Here is a 19,469-nt window from a genome sequence, read left to right as displayed (position 1 = left end):
TGTATGTATGTATATGTATGTATGTATGTATGTATGTATGTATGTATGTATGTATGTATGTATGTATGTATGTATGTATGTATGTATGTTTTGATTGGACAGTGAAGTAATGACAGGAAGCGAGTTGGGAGAGAGAGACAGGGAAGGGTTGGCAAAAGACCCAGGCCGGATTCGAACCCAGGTCGGCCATGTAGTATACAAGTGCCCTACCATTCAGCCAAGGTAGGGCCGCAGAGTCTTGGGTAAGTTGGGGCCCCAAGCAAAAATTCAAAAGAATAAACATGCGCAACAAGTCGCTGCTACTATAGTTTAAAGTCTTAGCTGTTAGTCAGCATCTATATGCTTGGGGGGGCCCCCAGCGACTGCCTGCCTAGGCTGGTGACAAGATATGCCCATAGCCTGTCTACCTAAAACCCTCTCTGATATGCCTCTGAGATCAAGCTAACCCAATGTGCCTATCGGGTGCTTGTGATCTCACTGCATCCTGTTTATCACTTTCTGATGTGAATTGAAACTTGCAGGTGCCTCCCCAAAGGGAGACGCTATGATGAAGAAGAAGTAGTTTCATGCGTCAAGTTTTGGATCGTGAACTAATGTAATTAGTTTTTGTTGCTCCGCATATACAGTATGTGTAGGTTCACTCCTTTCATTTTAGTGCACAGTACATTTTGCAGTGTTATCTAGTCATGTTTTGAAGTTTGTCCAAAACACATAGGTTGAGAACCACATCCATAGAATGATATGACACACTACGTACATTCGTATGTCTGCAAGTACATGTAACTTCATAGTCACATGGGCAGGATATGTGTACCTTGTTTTGTGTATGTATATTTTGTATGTTCCGGTACATTTGAAAAAATGTTGTTGTGCTCCATCCTAGAGATCCTCCAAGGTGGTGTGAAAATCACCTTCAACCGTCTGCTGTGTAATGTGGACACCATCAAGTGGAACGACATCGTCAACAGCCAAGACGTGGTGCTGAACACTTCAAGTTTCACCGGTTTCTGTGAGTGCGTTCTCTAATAACAATTTCCATGTGTTTCCCCTGCAAAGAGCAGTGAAGCAGAGCAAAGGGTCAAACAACAGTTGATATTTTGATCATAGTTGATCATAAGCCTGCTAATGCCCGCTTTGGTATTAAAAAATAAAATAGAATAATGCCCCCCAATGGCAACTGAGCAGCACCCCTACACGCATCACCACTGTGCAAATTAATCATATTATCTGCAGGTATATCCTCAAAAATTGTACAGTATGTTTCAGAGTATGTTTCGGTTTTGGGTTTGGCTTTAGCTAATGCCCACTTATTTCTATCCATCCAGGCCAACCATGTGACCCAAGTTGTTTTGAAGGATCTTGCTGGGCGCCAGGACCTGAAAACTGCCAAACAAGTAAGGGGTGGAGAAAGCGCATCCTTCTCTAGATGCCATCTCAGAGTGAATAAATGTTGTTTATTATTAGTAGATATGACATGGTCACGTTCTCTTTTTTCTGCGCATTGTTCCTACAGTGACGAAGCTAATCTGTAGCTCTCTCTAGATGCCATCTCAGAGTGAATAAATGTCGTTTATTATTAGTAGATAGCACATGGTCACGTTCTCTTTTTTTGCGTATTGTTCCTACAGTGACAAAGCTAATCTGTGCTGAGCAGTGCTCCCATCGCTGCAAAGGCACTAAGCCCAACGACTGCTGCAATGATGAGTGTGCCGGGGGCTGCAGGGGACCCTATGCCACTGACTGCTTTGTAAGTTAATGGGGCCAGTGTTCAGAAACAGAATATCCACAACATCCTTTATTTGTCAGTTGCCATGTTTAATGATGGTTTTAATTCAGAATTGATTATTCAGAATTAAATAGTGTCTATACTTTGATCTTTCATTTAATTACGAATTAAGACGTGTTTACATGATGTTTTCAAAGCGGATTTAAGCTTTGTTCAGAATTAGAATGAGTTCATTCGGAATTAAATGTCTCATGTAAACGTAGCAATTGTAACTAGTACAATACAACTGAGCTAAAAGAAGGCCTGTCCTGTCCGTAGGCCTGCAGGTCCTTCCAAGATGGTGACATGTGTGTGCGGGCCTGCCCCCCTCTGTGGACGTACATCAATCATGACCTTGTCCCCAACCCCAAGGGCAAATACACATACGGAGCCACCTGCGTGGACACCTGCCCTCGTAAGTCTCCCATCAGCCTGATGTTCACTGGGGGCTGATTAGTGCCGACCCATACGTTTATGGGGAAGGGGTGTTAGTCAGTACTGTATAACATCACAGGAGATGGTAGTACTTTGAGGATTGTGTGTGTGTGTGTGTGTGTGTGTGTGTGTGTGTGTGTGTGTGTGTGTGTGTGTGTGTGTGTGTGTGTGTGTGTGTGTGTGTGTGTGTGTGTGTGTGTGTGTGTGTCTGTGTGTCTGTGTGTGTTGTTTTTTTTCTGCGTTGTCTGTCGCTCTCTAGCTCTGGCGGCCAAACACTGCTGCCACAATTTTTGAAAGCTTGATCATGAACGGTCCTACTCATTAAAAGGGTTACATGCGTGTTTTTTGTTGGTACACATTGTGCACAAACGTTTGCTAAAGTACCAGTGCCCTTGCTTGTTTCTCTTGTTGCTTCAGCTGGATATCGCTCTAGATAAGATGGAAGAGATATTGAGGATGTTGAGGTGCATGCGTCTTATCTGATGGTTCATCGTTGCATATTTCCTGTTTCCTGTGTCTATCAGATAACTATGTGGTGACAGACTTTGGGGCGTGCGTGCGGACCTGCAGTGCCAATACGTACGAGGTGGAGGACAACGGCGTCCGCAAGTGCAAGCGCTGCGATGACCTCTGCCCAAAAGGCATGGCACCACGAACCCATCAATAATATTACATGACATGACATTTAACAGATGTACCCACCCATCAATACTAAGCTCAATCTATCTCAAAAATGGCTGTCGTCACATCACTGATGGCACCGACCCATCAATACTAATGCGAAATAGTATAAATTACTTTTATTGTCTTTATTTAAACATATAGTAAAATTTACATTATACACACTCATAATGAAAGCCCTCACTTCATTGCAAACATTTAAGGGATACTATATAACATGGTGAGATATTTACCGAAAGCTATATATATATAAATTTGGATATTTACATCACAGATCAATCAATCTAAAAATGTCAGCCATCACACCACTGATGGTTTTTATTGCACCATATTTGCCTCAAAGCAAAATACCACCATTCTGACATATTGAACTGTGCACACTCACACACTCTCAACAAGATGTTCATTTATTTGGTCCAGACCATTTGTTTGTCATGCATGTACATTTATTTCATTTACATCTGTCATTTTGTGCTCGTTTACAGTTTGCAATGGGTTAGGCACGGGCCAACTTGCTACCGCAACAACGATCAATGCCGCAAATATTGACTCCTTTGAAAACTGCACCAAGATTAATGGCCATATATCCTTTCTATTAAGCTCCATCAAAGGGTAAGCAAAGCATGCTGTGTTTTTTGTTACTTATAGACTCATTTCATTTCAACACTTCAAAGTCAAATTTAGTACTCTTCTTGTGGGCTCCACTTTCTATCTATTGGACACCACCAAATATACTGTGTTAAGTTCTGTGCATTGCCTCAAACCTCTTTGTTATCATAATTGTTATTATATTATATTAAATTACATTATGCCATATTATATTATATTATATTATATTATATTATATTATATTATATTATATTATATTATATTATATTATATTATATTATATTATATTATATTATATTCATTGATCTATTCTAGAGACCGTTTTACCAACACACCAAGGATGGATCCCTCAAAGTTGAACATCTTCAAAACTGTGAGGGAGATCTCAGGTACGGCATTGGCTTCAGGCATTTCCCCTTTTCAAATGTCTGAGAGCAAAGATAAGCGGATTTAAGCTCATAGAGACCCATAGCATATTCATAAGAGCCTTGTATCAGTTTTCTATCACTTCAATCACCTTGATTACTAAATACGTCTTCCCTGCCGTAAGTCAGGAAATGTAAGTCAGCATTATTGTTCTTTCTGATTTACTGTGGTCGTACTACTGTTCTTTCCTAACAAAACAAAAAAAAGCTGTAGGAGATCTATATATAACAACATACAACAAACCAAGTAACACAAAAGCACAGTCCACTAAAATCCACTGAGCGGTGAAATGCATTTTATCAGCTTTTCTCCAGTTTTAGCATGAAAAATTGATTCCTGTGAAATGTTAATATTTTATACTCAAATGTGATTGAAGTGTGTGTGTGTTTGTGTGTGTGTTTGCGTGCGTGCATGCGTGCATGCGTATGTGCTTGTGTGTGTGCGAGCATGCGTTAGTGTGTATGCGCCTCTGTGTGTGTGCGTGTCCGTGTGTGTGTGCGCGTCCGCCCATGTGTGTGCGTCCATGTGTGTGGGTGTGTATGTATGTGTTTGTGTGTGTGTGTGTGTGTGTTTGCCTGTAAACATTTTTTTTGCTGACAGGTTAGCTAGAGATTGGCCAGGTCTGGCACAGTTTAACATTGGAATTGTTAATGGAAAATCACAATTAAAAATGCAAGTGTGTGTGTGTGTGTGTGTGTGTGTGTGTGTGTGTGTGTGTGTGTGTGTGTGTGTGTGTGTGTGTGTGTGTGTGTGTGTGTGTGTGTGTGTGTGTGTGTGTGTGTGTGTGTGTGTGTGTGTGTGTGTGTGTGTGTGTGTGTGCGTGCGTGCATGCGTGTGTGCATGCATGCATTCATGAGTATATTCATGCACTTGCGTGTGTGTAGTAAGTACCTCTTAGATCCGCTCTGCGTGTCCGTTCTTTTCCAGGCTATCTGGTGATCTTTGAGTGGCCTGATGACATGGTCTCCCTCAGCCCCTTTGAAAACCTGGAGGTCATCCAGGGCAGGACCAAGTACAGGTAAGGCCTCAAGGGGTTTAGCATTCTTACTCAAGTGAAGTCAAGTTTATTTCTAAAGCACTGTAAGAAAAACAAGAATGATTGACCTTGGTCATGGCTCAAACAGTTAAGGCACCGTGCTCTTCCGCCAGGTACCTGGGTGCGATTATAGACTGAGGTCATTTCCTGATCCTTCCCCATCAATCTCTCCTACTACTTCCCTGACACCATTTTCGCTGTCCTATCTCAAAGGAACTGTGTACCCTTTTTTTATTTTCACATATTTGCAGTTTTTCCAAGTATTAAATATGAATGTGCGTATAATTTTCTTCTCAGCGTGTTCAGTACTTAGATATATTAGTATTAGAATCATTAGCATAGCTTAGCATAATCACTGGAAGTGGATAGAAGCATTAGCATCATGTGTGTGTGTGTGTGTGTGTGTGTGTGTGTGTGTGTGTGTGTGTGTGTGTGTGTGTGTGTGTGTGTGTGTGTGTGTGTGTGTGTGTGTGTGTGTGTGTGTGTGTGTGTGTGTGTGTGTGTGTGTGTGTGTGTCTGTGTGTGTGTGTGTGTGTTTGTGTAATGAAAGCGTACACAGGCTTTGATGTTCGGAAAGTTAGGGTTTGTGCTTTCTGTTGTTTCCCAGCCGATGTAAGGGAATATTAAGTAAATAAATGGACTAGAGTGACACGTGCTACATAATATGTCCCAGGGTATGTTTATAGAGACAGCTTGACACAGTGTGAGATGTCTCACTTTCAGCTTCAGAAAGGGATATGTGTGCTATGTATCTCCTTTGTCTGTGTACTCGACACAGTGATTTTTTTGGAATTTTTCCATATTTTATCAGTTGTGAAGTGAACTCATTGGGATCAGATAATTAAATTGAAAAAAATTAAGATGAATGAGCATGGATTAAGTCAAGTTTCACTTATCTTGGAGAGAGATGAGAAATAAACTTCATCAACCAGCACATTCATACTAGTTGGCAGCATCATACACAGTAAATTCTGCAGTGCTCATTTAACACTTAGAGAGTTGATTTGACATCATTTGGACTTAAATGAGCTCTCCAAGTGTTGAAGTAACACCGCAACATTTGCTATACATTCATGCATTTAGAGTAGACAGCATCAGCAACACTGCCTAGTTTGATGTGAGGACAGACACAGATTTGTTTGTAAAACTCACTTGTTTACCACACATGCTTTTGACACCATAAGCTAATATTTATCTTGGTCTCATCAGACCACACGACATGGGTAGAGTGATCCATATCCTTGGTCTGTTTGTCTCTGATGAGACCATGATTCATAATACACAGGACGAGATGGTTTACTGTCCATTGTGCCACTAGATGTTAAGCTGCATGAGTTGCCTTGATGTTGAGAGTGGCGTGGAGGTCGTAACGTCCGTCAATTTTGGGACACATCATCAGTAGTGTTCCTTTGAATCAGGGGGTGTTTCGTCCTTTCAACACTAGACACCTTCATCAAAGGTGGCCAGCTGCAGGGTGATCAAGCCTGAGACTGTGCCCATACCCAATCACAAGTCAATTGGTGTCCGAATGTGTCCATTCCCCTGAGTCAGACCTGGAGCTGACCGCATACCTGGGTGGGAGAGAGAGGGCATTGGGGGGGTTTGGGGTGCTAGCTGGTGGGACCAGATGTTCTATGAGCCCAGCAAGGGTCTTTCCGCTTTGCCCAGATCCACTGGCTGCTTCTTTCTGCTGCTTCTGAGACTGATTGAACTGTCTGTCGTAGCGCCCGCCCTTGGATACCAAGGTCCTTAACGTAGATGCAGCCACTCATCAGACCACACGACATGGGTAGAGTGATCCATATCCTTGGTCTGTTTGTCTCTGATGAGACCATGATAAACCAATTTGCTTTAGATGCTGTGAAGCATGTGTGATCTAGGCAATCTAGGCAAATTCAGGCAATACTAACACTGCAGTAACCACTGAAGTTAAGTTTGTTCAAATTTTAAGTGACACATTTCTTTGATGTTTTTTTTTTTTGGGGGGGGGGGCTTTACAAGCTTTTATTATTTTTTATCAGACAGGACAGTGAAGTAGAGACAGGAAGCGAGTTGGGAGAGAGAGACTGGGAAGGGTCGGCAAAGGACCCGGGCCAGGAATCGAACCTGGGTCGGCCGCGTAGTAGACGAGTGCCCTACCATATCAGCCACGGTAGGGTCAGTGCTTTAGTTTTTAACCTCTACTGTACATGTCTGATCCAGGGGCGTCCAGAGTTTCGCCATCCACAATATGACGCGCCTGGAGTACTTGGGGCTGCGCTCGCTGAGGGAGGTGAGCGACGGGGATGTGTACGTCCGGAAGAACCCTCGTCTCTGCTACACGGGCGACGGAAGCTACTGGAAGCGTCTCTTCAGGCTGGACAGACAGCAGTACACTGTCTCCATGAACGCTGGTGAAGCAACTTGTGGTAAGTATGGCACGCCACGCCACGCCACGCCACGCCACGGCACAGCGTGACAACAATGAGGGTTCAAGGGGACAAAAGCGCTCGCTCGGTAATGTCTTGGTAATGTTTCGTAATGTTCACCAAATTGTTTAATCCTAATGCTGGTGTGGTGTGTGTGTGTGTGTGTGTGTGTGTGTGTGTGTGTGTGTGTGTGTGTGTGTGTGTGTGTGTGTGTGTGTGTGTGTGTGTTTGTGTGGTGTGTGTGTGTGTGTGTGTGTGTGCATGCGTGCGTGCGTGCGTGCGTGCGTGCGTGCGTGCGTGCCCATGTGTGCGCGTGTGCCCATGTGCCTGCGTGCCTGCATGCATGCTTGTGTTTTTGTGTGTGTGTGTGTCCGTCTCTACTTCGATCCACTTTGCTACAGCTCTGCAGAACAGCACCTGTGACAGCTTGTGCTCAGAGGCAGGTTGCTGGGGCCCAGGGCCCAAAATGTGCCACAGCTGTCTGCACTTCAAGCGCAAGAGTCTCTGTGTGGCCGCCTGCAACCTGCTGCAAGGGTAAGAATCCGCAGACTTTATGATACAGATGGGATCGCCTGGGATGTGCTCACTTTCGTGGGTACATGTTGAATGTTAATGGCTGTATTTAGATTTTTTTGTGATTGAACAACAAATTTAAGTGGTTATATATGTTGTAAACAGGTTACTAATCATTGTGTCGAAGTGAAATTTCTTTAATGTTGTCCTACGACATTGCTACATTATTTAGTGATAAAGATTGTAAAGACTTGGCCATTAGAAGCATTTTGTTTTGTGCGGTAATAATGAGTCGATATACAATCAACAAAAGAATGACAATACAGTCATACTCTCAACATTTCTAGATGTTTTTGTGACTGAGTTAATCTGCTGACAGTCAACCAGACAGATAACACAGGCAATCACAGCAACTAAATTACCCATCATTCCGTTCAGTTTTTTTGCTATTTTCTACAATCAGTGAAATGTGTATGTGATGCGAATGGTCATGCATATGGCATTCAACAACAGCACCAACAGCTATTATCCCATACACCGTCACAATGGCACTACTGAAAGATGCATCAGATGCCAGCAGTCACAACCCTGAAAGTTGACCCAATGACCCCTTCGACATTGCTCACCCCTTGTCATCCCTTCCCCATTTCGGAAGCACAGCCATTTTATTCATTTGTTTCACAAGAGTTCTTCAAACTTACACACAATGGAGCTCACATTGACAAGCAGTCGGGCCAATTGGAAGCAATCCTGTGAATGTTTGTCTCCTTATAATAGGGCCCTCTTGTCAGGAAACCAGTGGCCAGACCACTGTTGTTGTTGTCAATACTTACTCGCTGTAATGGCTGCCTTGTCTTGACTCGTCTCTTCCTTGTCTCGTCCTGCTCCTGTGTTGGCGACCCAGGTCACCGAGAGAGTATGTGCTGAACAAGACCTGTCTGGAATGTGACAGGGAATGCAAGCCGCAGAACGGCCGTCCGACCTGCCGAGGACCGGTACGTCACGTGACCATACGTCACTGTCAGTCACACACACACGGTGGTGTCATGATGCATGCATGATGTTTTCTTGTTTTTGCGCAGAGCAAGAGTAAGACACATAACCATGGACCGCATGACATGCAACACTAAGTCAACAATATTGTGAATGTCTCATCCTTTTCTTTATCAGTCCGCATACATACTGAGCATTGTGGATGGATGTTTTTCTCCCAGCTTGGTTTACATAGTGACTTCAGAAACACATGATGGACAGTCTAGACCAAAATACAAAGAGTTTAAGTTTCACTGGTTTCTCAGACATTTATCTGATTTGGCTGTTGATAACTGTCTGGATTGTTGGGCTGTAATCATTTTTAGGAAGCAGTGCATAACCCGAATCATTGCAGACTCAAAACATGTTCACGTGTAGGCAATATGTGAATGGTGATGAATGTGAGAACAGTTCAGTAGACTGAGCCTCCACCAAAACAGTCTGCTGAGTATTTTTTTCCATGACCATTTTAAGCACCATTACACCACAGAGCGGGGGTGCATTCCTCACAACCATAGTTGCTAACTACATTAGCTACTTTGTTGTTTGCAATGCAATTCCCCATTGACAACTATCCAAGTTGCTAAATGCTAACAACTACGCTTTTGATAAACGCACTCCTGATCTCTTAAAGCCCATACCACAGTCATCATGGCCGCTATATGTTTTTCATGGAGGTAATGATTCATAAAAAGGTCATACAAGAGCGCAGCAGCCAGGGGGTTTCTATAGAAAATATACAGCAACTCACAGCAACACATTGCATTAACACAGTGGGTTTTAAACACCCACACGGCTTTACAGTGAAATCACCAGACGTTAATGTATGACCTGTGACGTCGGTGACGCAGCGAGTTTCCTGTGACCTCAGGAAGGCTGTTTGGGCTGAAACGTTGTCACAACATTAATCCTTTGGCTATAACTCGGGAGTGCGCTGCATACATTTTTTCTTTCTTTACAGTGAGTTTGGATCCCATATAATATTTTCCCATTAAAGTGTAAAGTAGTTAGCTGTATAATACCTCCCACACTAACTCTTAACTCTATGGTGTGTGCATTTATCGCGATATTCAGCGCGTAAGATGGAAATGGTGTGTGTAGGGGATGTGTAGGGTAGTGATGGACACGGTGTGTGTAGGGGGCATTGCTCTTACCTTGACCTTACCATACCTTGAATGCATTTCAATTGTGTCGAAAGTGAAAATTCATGGTGTAAGTGGGTGGTTGACGTTTAAGGGCGTAATGCAAAAAAAAAAGTTTTTCCAATTCCTGAAAAAAATGATGGAAAAAATTGGCAAAAAAAAGAAAAAAATAACAGCGGGAAAATGAAGTCACACCACAGGAAATTCACTGCATTATGGCCATTTTAATCCTTTTGTATACATGACTGACATCTGAGCTCATGCTAACTTGATAATGATATTGTGTTTAATCTTATGTGTTTTCATTTATAAAAAAAACTTTTTTTTTCCTTCTATAAGAGCAGTCACACCACATGACACCATAAAATGAACCTAAGCATTGCGTGACAGAAACATTGCAATATGAAGACAGATTAAGAGGTTAATAGTTACCTTAAACTTCCACAGCACTCTCCAATAACGGAGGTACTGACTGGTTAGGAGCCAGTCTTTAAGACCCTTGTAGTTGTCCTTGCAGCTGCCCATTCACAAACATTGACATACTTGTCACCCCACAGGACGCAATTTGTGTTACGAAATTGAACTTGTAGTTAATATTACTGTCTTGAGTTTTTTTCACATTCACATATCTTAATATAAAGTTAATATTTATACAATCATGCCAAATGCTTCATACATTATTTAAAATGATGTTGGTTAATTTATATATATATTATATTCCAGGTTTCATTAATGTTACAGTCACAATGCAGGATATTTGACATAAACCTTTACATAAATCTTAACAAAAATGTTTCTTCTCATCTACGACTAATATGAAACATAATGTACCACGTCTTCTTTCATTGACATTTGTTTTTTAAAGGAAAAATAACAGTTTTGTAGGTTTTTAACCAATGTTACGAAAAAACAAGGCTTCACGTCAACCACCCAAGTATATGATATTACATAGCTTTTACACCAGTTATTCCACCACCGCACATAATGCGGTAGATAGACTGTCCTGATACTGAAAAACACAAAAAACTAAAAAGAGTCCACGACACATTTGATCCAAGCAGTGCAGAGTCAGCTGATCTTAAAACAAGTACACTGGTCTACTGGTTACTTAATGAAATTACCTGTGTTGGAAGGAAACTGTGTTTCTTTTCTTGACTTCTACTTCTACTTTTGACATCTCTGCCTCAAACTAATCAGCTTTGTGTGTGTTCTCTGCTCACAGGGCACAGACCATTGTGAGCAGTGCCAGCACTACAAGGACGGGCCGCACTGCGTCCTCCGATGCCCTAACAATGTGCCCGGGAAGAACAACGTGCCCATCTTCAAGTACCCGGACAGGAGAGGGGAGTGCCAGTCATGCCACATCAACTGCACACAAGGGTAAGCCTGGCACCCCTTGAATCAACACATACTGTAGACAAATAGACAGACAGACAGACAAACAGATGGACAGACAAATAGACAGACACAGATAGACAAATGTACATATGTAGGTGAGAGTGAGTTTTTTTATTTGTTTGTTCATTTGTTGTTTACATACTGTGTTTTCTTCTATTTCTTAATTGTATTTGTCTGCTGTAGCCTATTAAGGCATGTGGCTATAGCCTATTGTCATACCAAACAAGAACGCAGTAACTAACTGCATATCTGGTGGAAATTGTGTTTAGATCGGAAATGGGCTTTAAACTACCTCCTTTGTCTTGTGTCAAAAAACTGTGGTCCAGGTCCAACATTGTCCCGTTTTAGAGAAAAATCATGTTGAAAGTGCAAAAAGTGCAAAAACTACAAAAAAGGAAGTTACTGCTGTGTTTTGGTTTTAAGAGGTTATGTCGTACAAGCCAAAAATGCAGTAAGTCACGTCTGGTGACTGCGCTTTCCATTGAAATAGTGGTTTGGGAGTAGACAGTAATACCAGCCAAGAACGCAGTAACTCCATTTTTGGAGGGGGGGGTGTACATACATTTCTAGCCTAAAAAAGTGTTACAAGGAAGTGTCACCACCACTTTTCCCACAACACAGTTGTCGGGCCAGATAGGAAACTTTGAAGCCTTTTATTCTAAGTTTGCCAGGAATGGGAGTTACTGCGTTCTTGTTTTGTACGGCAGTATTGCGTGACAGTGTGTCGTCATTGCATGCTAGGCGAGCGTTGAGGCATAGCCTGAAGAAATCTCTTTCCTCTGTCTGACTTTTGCTCCTTTTAACGTCAGTTGTGTCATCAAAGTAAGAGCAAATGGTTCTAGTTTCACCTCTTTTCAATTCCCGTGTGTCTTGTGATTGTTATCTACAGATGCTTTGGGCCAGGCCTGTCTGGCTGCGAGCCAAGAAGGTGAGCTCATGATCATCAATCTTGCTGGCTATTTTTTCACTTCCTCCTTTTTTTCCTCTTCACATTTTCATTACACTTCCATCATATTTAGCTGTTTTTAAGTGTTTGTTTGGGCCTTTATTATGACAGGACAGTGTGAGAGGAGACAGGAAATGAGCAGGAGAGAGAGACGGGGTAGGATTGGGAAATGACCCAGAACTCTGAGTCCCCACGGGCATGCAAGCCCACATGTGGGGGGCTTAGCATATTTAGCTGTTACATTTATCCAAAGCAACTTAAATGTATTTTAGTACAAGGTTTTGGTTGTCGCCCCAATAGCAACATGGGCCTAGGTGCCTTGCTCAAGGGCATTTATATGGATTGAGGTGTGTAGGGAGAGAGGGTGGGATGATGTTAACTGACAACTCTCTGATCTATAGACCAACTCTCTATCCATTAGGACTGTTTCAGCATCTCTCCTTGTTTCAGTTGTGATTCTTGAGACTGTTACTACATGCTGCAACAGGAGTCTCCCTCTGATTCCCGCTATACTAAAAATAGTATAGGGAGAGGCCGATCACAAATAAGAAATAGTTTTATGTTTTGTCACATTCAGGGGAATTTCATTTCGCTGCAGTTGGATTGATTTAGATCAATGTCCTGACATGCTTCTTTGCTGGAAACATCTGACCTGACCAATCATCCAGCGAAGATCTTTTAGCTGTTTTGAAAATACCTGCAAAGTCTTACAAATGGCAGGACATACATTGTGACTTGTAGTGCATAGCTAAAGGACGTAGTCAGTCTGTGTTGAATGGAGTGTCAATGGTGTCCATTGTACCATCTGATGTACACTGTAGGTCAAGGATACCAAACTCAGGCCCAAAGGCCAAATCTGATGGTATAATTTTTTTTGGCTCGGTCTTAATATGGTGTAGTGCCTTCGCTTCAGTATTTAGAGGTCTATTCAAGGTCTCGATCCCAAATGCTTTTTGCGTAGCCCAATTATTAAACTACTGTAGATGAATGTGTGTGTGTGTGTGTGTGTGTGTGTGTGTGTGTGTGTGTGTGTGTGTGTGTGTGTGTGTGTGTGTGTGTGTGTGTGTGTGTGCGTGTGCGTGTGTGAGCATGCATGTGTGCATGCGTGCATGCGTGTGTGCGGCAATCTTGCTACGTAGTCACAATACATGTGTGGGAGTATATGCATTTCTTCAGCACACTCCTGAATAGGATCGACATGCTGCTGTGAGCTGTCTGCTAAATAGTGTTTGCTGTTATCCACTCCACTCCAGCTCCCACATGCCCATGGTAGCGGCGGGGGTGGTGGGAGGGCTGCTCCTGGTCCTCATCCTGGCTCTCACCATCATGGTCTGCGCCCGCCGACGCCACATCCGCCGCAAGAGGACCCTGCGCAGGCTGCTCCAGGAGAGAGAGGTGAGAGGGTGGAGCAATTGCACACAGGGCCTCAGTGTAACAAGGCCCCAGGATAAAACATCATACAGCATGCCAAGGTTATTTAAGCAGTAAAACCACGAGAGGCCGCGGGTTATGCTCGATTGATAACGGCCAGGGGGAGTGGGGCACGACGCGAAGCGGAGTGCCGTAAACATCCCCTTGCCCGTTATCAATAGAGCATAACCCACGGACTCAAGTGGCTTATTGCTTATCTAACACTGTTACACTTAAAGGCTGACCAAATTTCCATAAAAACGCTTTAAAGGGACACTGTGCAGGAAGTGGTCAAAAAAGGTACTGCAATTATGCTGCTTATTGAAATTGGGCTGCCTATTGCCAAATTTGATCTTTACATGAAAGTTTACTAAGTATTAAACAAATATTTTCTAGTATGGTCCAAGTACAGTCATTTTTGCAGCTAAAAATCGCTATTTTTGGAAATCCAAAATGGTGGACCATGGAGTAGATCCCCTTTTTCATGTATGAAAAGTGCATTTTTTCCAGTCATAATGAATACTTAGAATTTGATGCTGGTGGTAAGTATTCATGAAAAAGGTAACATTAGTGAATGGGCATCATGAATTCTGGAAATAAACAACTAAAAATCTCACACAGTGTCCCTTCAATGCGACGAGTTGACAAGTTGAGGAAGTGATTGTGGTTACCCCGGCAACGTTACTCGGCGTGCATGCATGCATCGCGCTGCCAGAAAACACACTTCGCTACAAATATAAATAAACGATAAACACTGCAGGAGTTAAATGTTTTTGCAATCACACTGATACCCCAACCACAGATGGTGCAATGATGTGCTCTTCTTGCAGACTCCCTACCCCAACTGCAACATATTCTCGTTACCGACATAGATGTGCTGGGTCTAAATTAGACGCACATAGAATCTTCAGGTGGAAGGTGTAGGTTTACGCTCGATTGACCACAGCTATCAGCCAATCAGAATCGAGAACCGGACCGCACATTGTTAGATAATAGGACCTCCACCACCAATACAGGAGAACATTTGGGCCCAGTACAGGGGCAAATGCCCTGCTCGCCCCCGTAACTGCTTAAGTACATACAGTAGTACAAAGTAATATGACTTGTTATGGGTCAACAATGCAGTCAAACAAGGAAACTCATTTAGATGCCTGTAATGCTATGCATTGTGAAGATTTTTGCTAATGAGCTAATGAGTGTTTCGAAATGCATGCTCTTCCGGCAGTGACTTTTACCTGCTTAGTTGTGCAATGGAATGCCATCGGGCTGTCTTCAGATTCTTCAGTGAACCAGTCCCCGTTTTGTAGCTCCTCTCAAGGTGATGATACTCAAGGAAGCTTTTTGAGCAATGTTGTTTGGCCTATTTTCAGTACAGATATTGGGCAATACCCATACCAGGAGAACCTACATAAGTAGCAGCCAACTTTTCCCACAAGCCTCAACAAAGAAAATTTTAATCAAAAGCTTTTCCAATTCAAGTCCTCAACATATCTGAAACATATAATAATAATAATTGTATTTGTATAGCACTGTGTCATACAAGGCATGTAACTCAAAGTGCTTAACAAATGGGAAAAACATCATTGTTAGAGATGGATTTAAAAGGGGAGGTATAGAGGAGAGGCAGAAATTTCAGGAAGGCAGAGGAAGAAGAGATAGATAGAGATTGTAGAGCCATAAGGTCAACGTAGGTTAGGACCAGGATTCTTAGATGCGAAAGGTCCATAGTGGCTGGGCCTAGCAAAAGTCATAGATAGTCACACAGAGATTGGGCGCTCAGGTGCGGCCCCTGGTGGCATCAGGGGTGAGGAAAAACTCCCTTTTGCTTGAATCATAGTTTGTAGGGGAGAAAAAAACTCAGAGAGGTCTGAGAAAAAAAACCCTATAGTCAGGAAGAAACCTCAGGCAGAGACCAGCGGCCACCTAGGGGAGCCCCCTGCCAGGGCTGGTTGTGAGCAGTAAGGGCGCTGCGGCAGCTGGGACACTATGACGCCTTGGCAGCTAGGAGTTGGCAAGGATGAAGAGGTGGGTCTTCAGCTGCTTCTTGAAGGAGTCGACGGAGCTGGCTGATCGGATCTCGATGGGGAGGGCGTTCCATCTCTTGGGCGCATAGCAAACAAACGCGCCGTCGCCGATCTTCTTTTGCGCTGTCCTTAGCAGCTTGGCATCAGTGGACCTGAGAGCTCGAGCAGGGGCATAAAAAGAGAGCATGGTGGATGAATATAATATATGAATACATTGGCAGTAAAGCTGACTTTGACTGATTACCTCAAGGCTCAAAAATGTGAAAATGTGCCACCCTTGAGCCACCCCACTGATTTGCCCTGAATATTGTGTGCTAACACTCCAATACCTACATGACCTCATTACATTTTGAAGGTCAATGCTTTCAAATGGCTGACTTTCAAGATGGCCGCTGATGCATCAGATAGAGGGTTCTTTCCAATATGCGGAAGCCCATCCTCTGCCTGCGCTTGTGGGTGGCCTAGCGTTGCGGAGACGCCATGCCTCTGTGGACAAAACAATTAAGTTTAGCCGCTGTCAGCCTAACCACAAAATCTTTTGGGAGACTATTCTTCATTCACCATCCCGAATGCAAATAAGGAAATGGCATTAGAATTGGGATTTTGCAAGAAATCCACTTGAAATCCACTTCTGTCGTCAGTGACGTCATCACGAGGCTGCAAATAGGCAAGTGAGCAAGGGAGGACAGGAGCTATGATATTAGAAAGAATTCAAGATGTTTCATGCCCGGTTCCACCCATGTTCATTAATTGTCAAAAAAAAAATCTAGGCCTAGATCGTTATGTCAGCTTTGGGCCGTTAAAGGATAACTTCAGCCAATTTCAACACTACACTGGACTTGTCAGTACGTGAGAGTTTTTTTTTTTCTTCAGCCCTTTCCCAGATCCTGGTCATTGTAATGGGGGCAGATTATTGTTAACGTTTCAAAAAAACATCTTGATTTATTCCCAATAACATCCGAAAAGTTATGCAACATCAGCAGACAACTAGTAAATAGCAATACCTTTTGGGATACTATTTGGAGTAGGCCTATGTTTTTATGTAAACAAAATCTGCCTCGTTAGAATAGCTCAGATCTTGGAAAGGGCTGAGCTAGAAAATGTGGCATCACTGGTTACTGACAAGTCAAGGGTAGCGTGAGCAATACAACAGCATATTGAAATTGGCAGAAGTTCTTCTTTACCCTCATAGCATTTGAGTATGTCATTGTTGGTTTGTTTATCCCTCTCTGCAGTTGGTGGAGCCCCTGACCCCCAGTGGAGAGGCGCCCAATCAGGCCCTGCTGCGCATCCTGAAGGAGACAGAGCTCAGGAAGATCAAAGTGCTGGGCTCAGGGGCATTTGGCACAGTCTACAAAGTAAGCAATTAACATAACTGGCAGATGAAAAGATGCCTGTGTAATTGGATGAACGGATGGATTAAAACGGCATAAATTGATTACTGGCGTATTGCTTTGTTGTTTGACTGGTTCCTTTTTTGTGATTGATCAAATGATTAATTCATTGAGGGACCGATTCATTGATAAGTTGATTTATTGATTACTGATTGTGTATGTGTTATGGCTCATTAAGATTAAGAAATGAGTGTGTGACAGGTTGATTGATTGATTGATTGATTGATTGATTGATTGATTGATTGATTGATTGATTGATTGATTGATTGATTGATTGATTGATTGATTGATTGATTGATTGATTCACATTTATTACCCCTTCCTTCATTTTTTCCTTCCTTCCTTCATTCATTCATTCATGATATGCTCCTCTGCAGGGTCTGTGGGTTCCAGAAGGAGAGCATGTGAAGATCCCAGTCGCCATCAAAGAGCTGAGAGAGGTCTCATCTCCCAAAGCCAACAAAGAGATCTTGGACGTGAGTTGCTGATTTTACGGGGGAGTTGAGAACTCCTCTGGTTTTGTGAACTCCATTTTTCTACATGATTTTAATCACGGTTCAATGTAACTCCATTCAGGAACTTATTCCCCCTTCAGTTTTTTTGCAAATCGTACCCTTAGTTCTTGCCTTACTTTAGTAGTGTTTTTCAGTGTTTCCAAAGCCCCCTAGGGGCCATTGACAGGCTTATGATGTAGTCAGGGGAGACTTTAGTTACAACCACTGTTCCTCTGCACAGAACCTTTTAGTGATTCTAATGCATTTTTAAATAGTTTTCATTCATCAGCAGCAATGTAGCCAAATTGATTAAAAGCAAATTATAATTAAAAAATATATATAATAATTATTAAAAACTTTTTTGTAACACTGAAAGAGTTTTGAAGGGTAAATACTCTTATTCGATGAACTACAAAATATTCCTAACACCGTGTGCCTGCATGCGTACATGTGTGTCCACATAGGTGTGTGTTCATGTTTGTGTGTATCTTTGTCTATGTCTATGTCTTATGTGTGTATGTCTGTCTGTTCCAGGAGGCGTACCTGATGGCGAGCGTGGAGCACCCCCATGTGTGTCGCCTACTGGGCATCTGCCTGACGTCCCCCGTGCAGCTGGTCACCCAGATCATGCCCTTCGGCTGCCTGCTCGACTACGTCCGCGAGAACAACGACAACATCGGCTCCCAGATCCTCCTCAACTGGTGTGTCCAGATCGCCAAGGTGAGGACACTTAGTTGCTAATGTTTACTGAGCGTTCATGTTTGTATGTATGTGTGTGTGTGTGTGTGTGTGTGTGTGTGCGTGTGTGTGTGTGTGTGTGTGCGTGCGTGCGTGCGTGCATGCACATGTGTGTTTTGTGTATGTTTTAGTGTTCAGGATGCAGTCCTATCACGTAATGAATTAGCCTATATTAAAGGCACTCTATGTAACATTTATTAGTTAATTTATCGTCATAATAAGCTAGTCAGTGCTTACATGAGTCATTAGTGGGTGAATGAAGACCAGGGTTGCCAGATGTGAATGGCGATTTCCAGCCCAATTAATGCACATTGGGGGCAGTCGTGGCTCAGTGGTTAGAGCACTGGGTTGGCAACCCAAGGGTTCCCGGTTCAATGCCCGACCGGACCACGGCTGAAGTGCCCTTGAGCAAGGCACCTAACCCCCACACTGCTCCCCGGGCGCCGCTCAGCAGGCAGCCCACTGCTACGGACTAGTGTGTGTACTTCAATGTGATTCACTAGTCCAAATGGGATAAATGCAGAGAAAGAATTTCCCTAGGGGACCAAAATTGGCTCCAATCCAAATTGGCTTCATTACTCGCCTGGAGGCATTAAATCTCACCCAATTTGAACTAAACTCTATTGATTTCTATGTCCATAAATATACAGAAAAAACTGGCCAAAAACCTTTTTTACTTGCAGATGGCTGTCCTAAAGAGCCCAATTCCACCCCGAGGAAGAGGCTGTCTGAACTGAAAACAAAATGTTACAAAATCTGCTGCATTGATCCAAATCACAGTTTACATGACACATTCATTTGAACAACAGCGTCATATTGTGTGTGTGTCAGTTGGACAGCACGAGCATGACAAGCACAGGCCCAGCACGCTCATATTGTTGTTTCACAGATTTGACATCAACAAGGAATTTAGACAAACATTAAATTGCCTCTAGATTCCCTTTCATCTGGGCTTCATATCAGTACGTCCAGCAGTCCAAACAAAACACGATACCTTTTGTCAATATTAACCGTATTT

General features: G+C 42.9%; 1 protein-coding gene across 3 annotated transcripts in view; it reads left to right on the top strand.

Moving 5' to 3' along the window:
- The window catches only part of LOC134455601 (melanoma receptor tyrosine-protein kinase-like), a 60,051-nt gene that overhangs the window by 24,957 nt on the left and 15,625 nt on the right, over positions 1–19,469 (top strand). For 2 of the 3 annotated variants that reach the window (XM_063206765.1, XM_063206763.1), the window contains exons 4-20: positions 884–1,009; positions 1,326–1,394; positions 1,629–1,747; positions 2,045–2,180; positions 2,725–2,841; positions 3,367–3,493; positions 3,806–3,879; positions 4,844–4,934; positions 7,155–7,360; positions 7,762–7,894; positions 8,778–8,868; positions 11,270–11,427; positions 12,335–12,373; positions 13,645–13,786; positions 17,061–17,183; positions 17,597–17,695; positions 18,248–18,433. In XM_063206765.1, coding sequence (XP_063062835.1) covers positions 884–1,009; positions 1,326–1,394; positions 1,629–1,747; positions 2,045–2,180; positions 2,725–2,841; positions 3,367–3,493; positions 3,806–3,879; positions 4,844–4,934; positions 7,155–7,360; positions 7,762–7,894; positions 8,778–8,868; positions 11,270–11,427; positions 12,335–12,373; positions 13,645–13,786; positions 17,061–17,183; positions 17,597–17,695; positions 18,248–18,433 — 2,036 coding nt within the window. The remainder of the gene's footprint in view (positions 1–883; positions 1,010–1,325; positions 1,395–1,628; positions 1,748–2,044; positions 2,181–2,724; positions 2,842–3,366; positions 3,494–3,805; positions 3,880–4,843; positions 4,935–7,154; positions 7,361–7,761; positions 7,895–8,777; positions 8,869–11,269; positions 11,428–12,334; positions 12,374–13,644; positions 13,787–17,060; positions 17,184–17,596; positions 17,696–18,247; positions 18,434–19,469) is intronic. The other variant, XM_063206764.1, reaches the window with a different exon arrangement.

Source organism: Engraulis encrasicolus, chromosome 9 (genome assembly GCF_034702125.1).
Source record: "Engraulis encrasicolus isolate BLACKSEA-1 chromosome 9, IST_EnEncr_1.0, whole genome shotgun sequence".
NCBI classification, from domain to species: Eukaryota; Metazoa; Chordata; class Actinopteri; order Clupeiformes; family Engraulidae; genus Engraulis; species Engraulis encrasicolus.
Note: the sequence above shows the minus strand (reverse complement) of the source record. Positions and strands in the feature narration are given on the sequence as shown.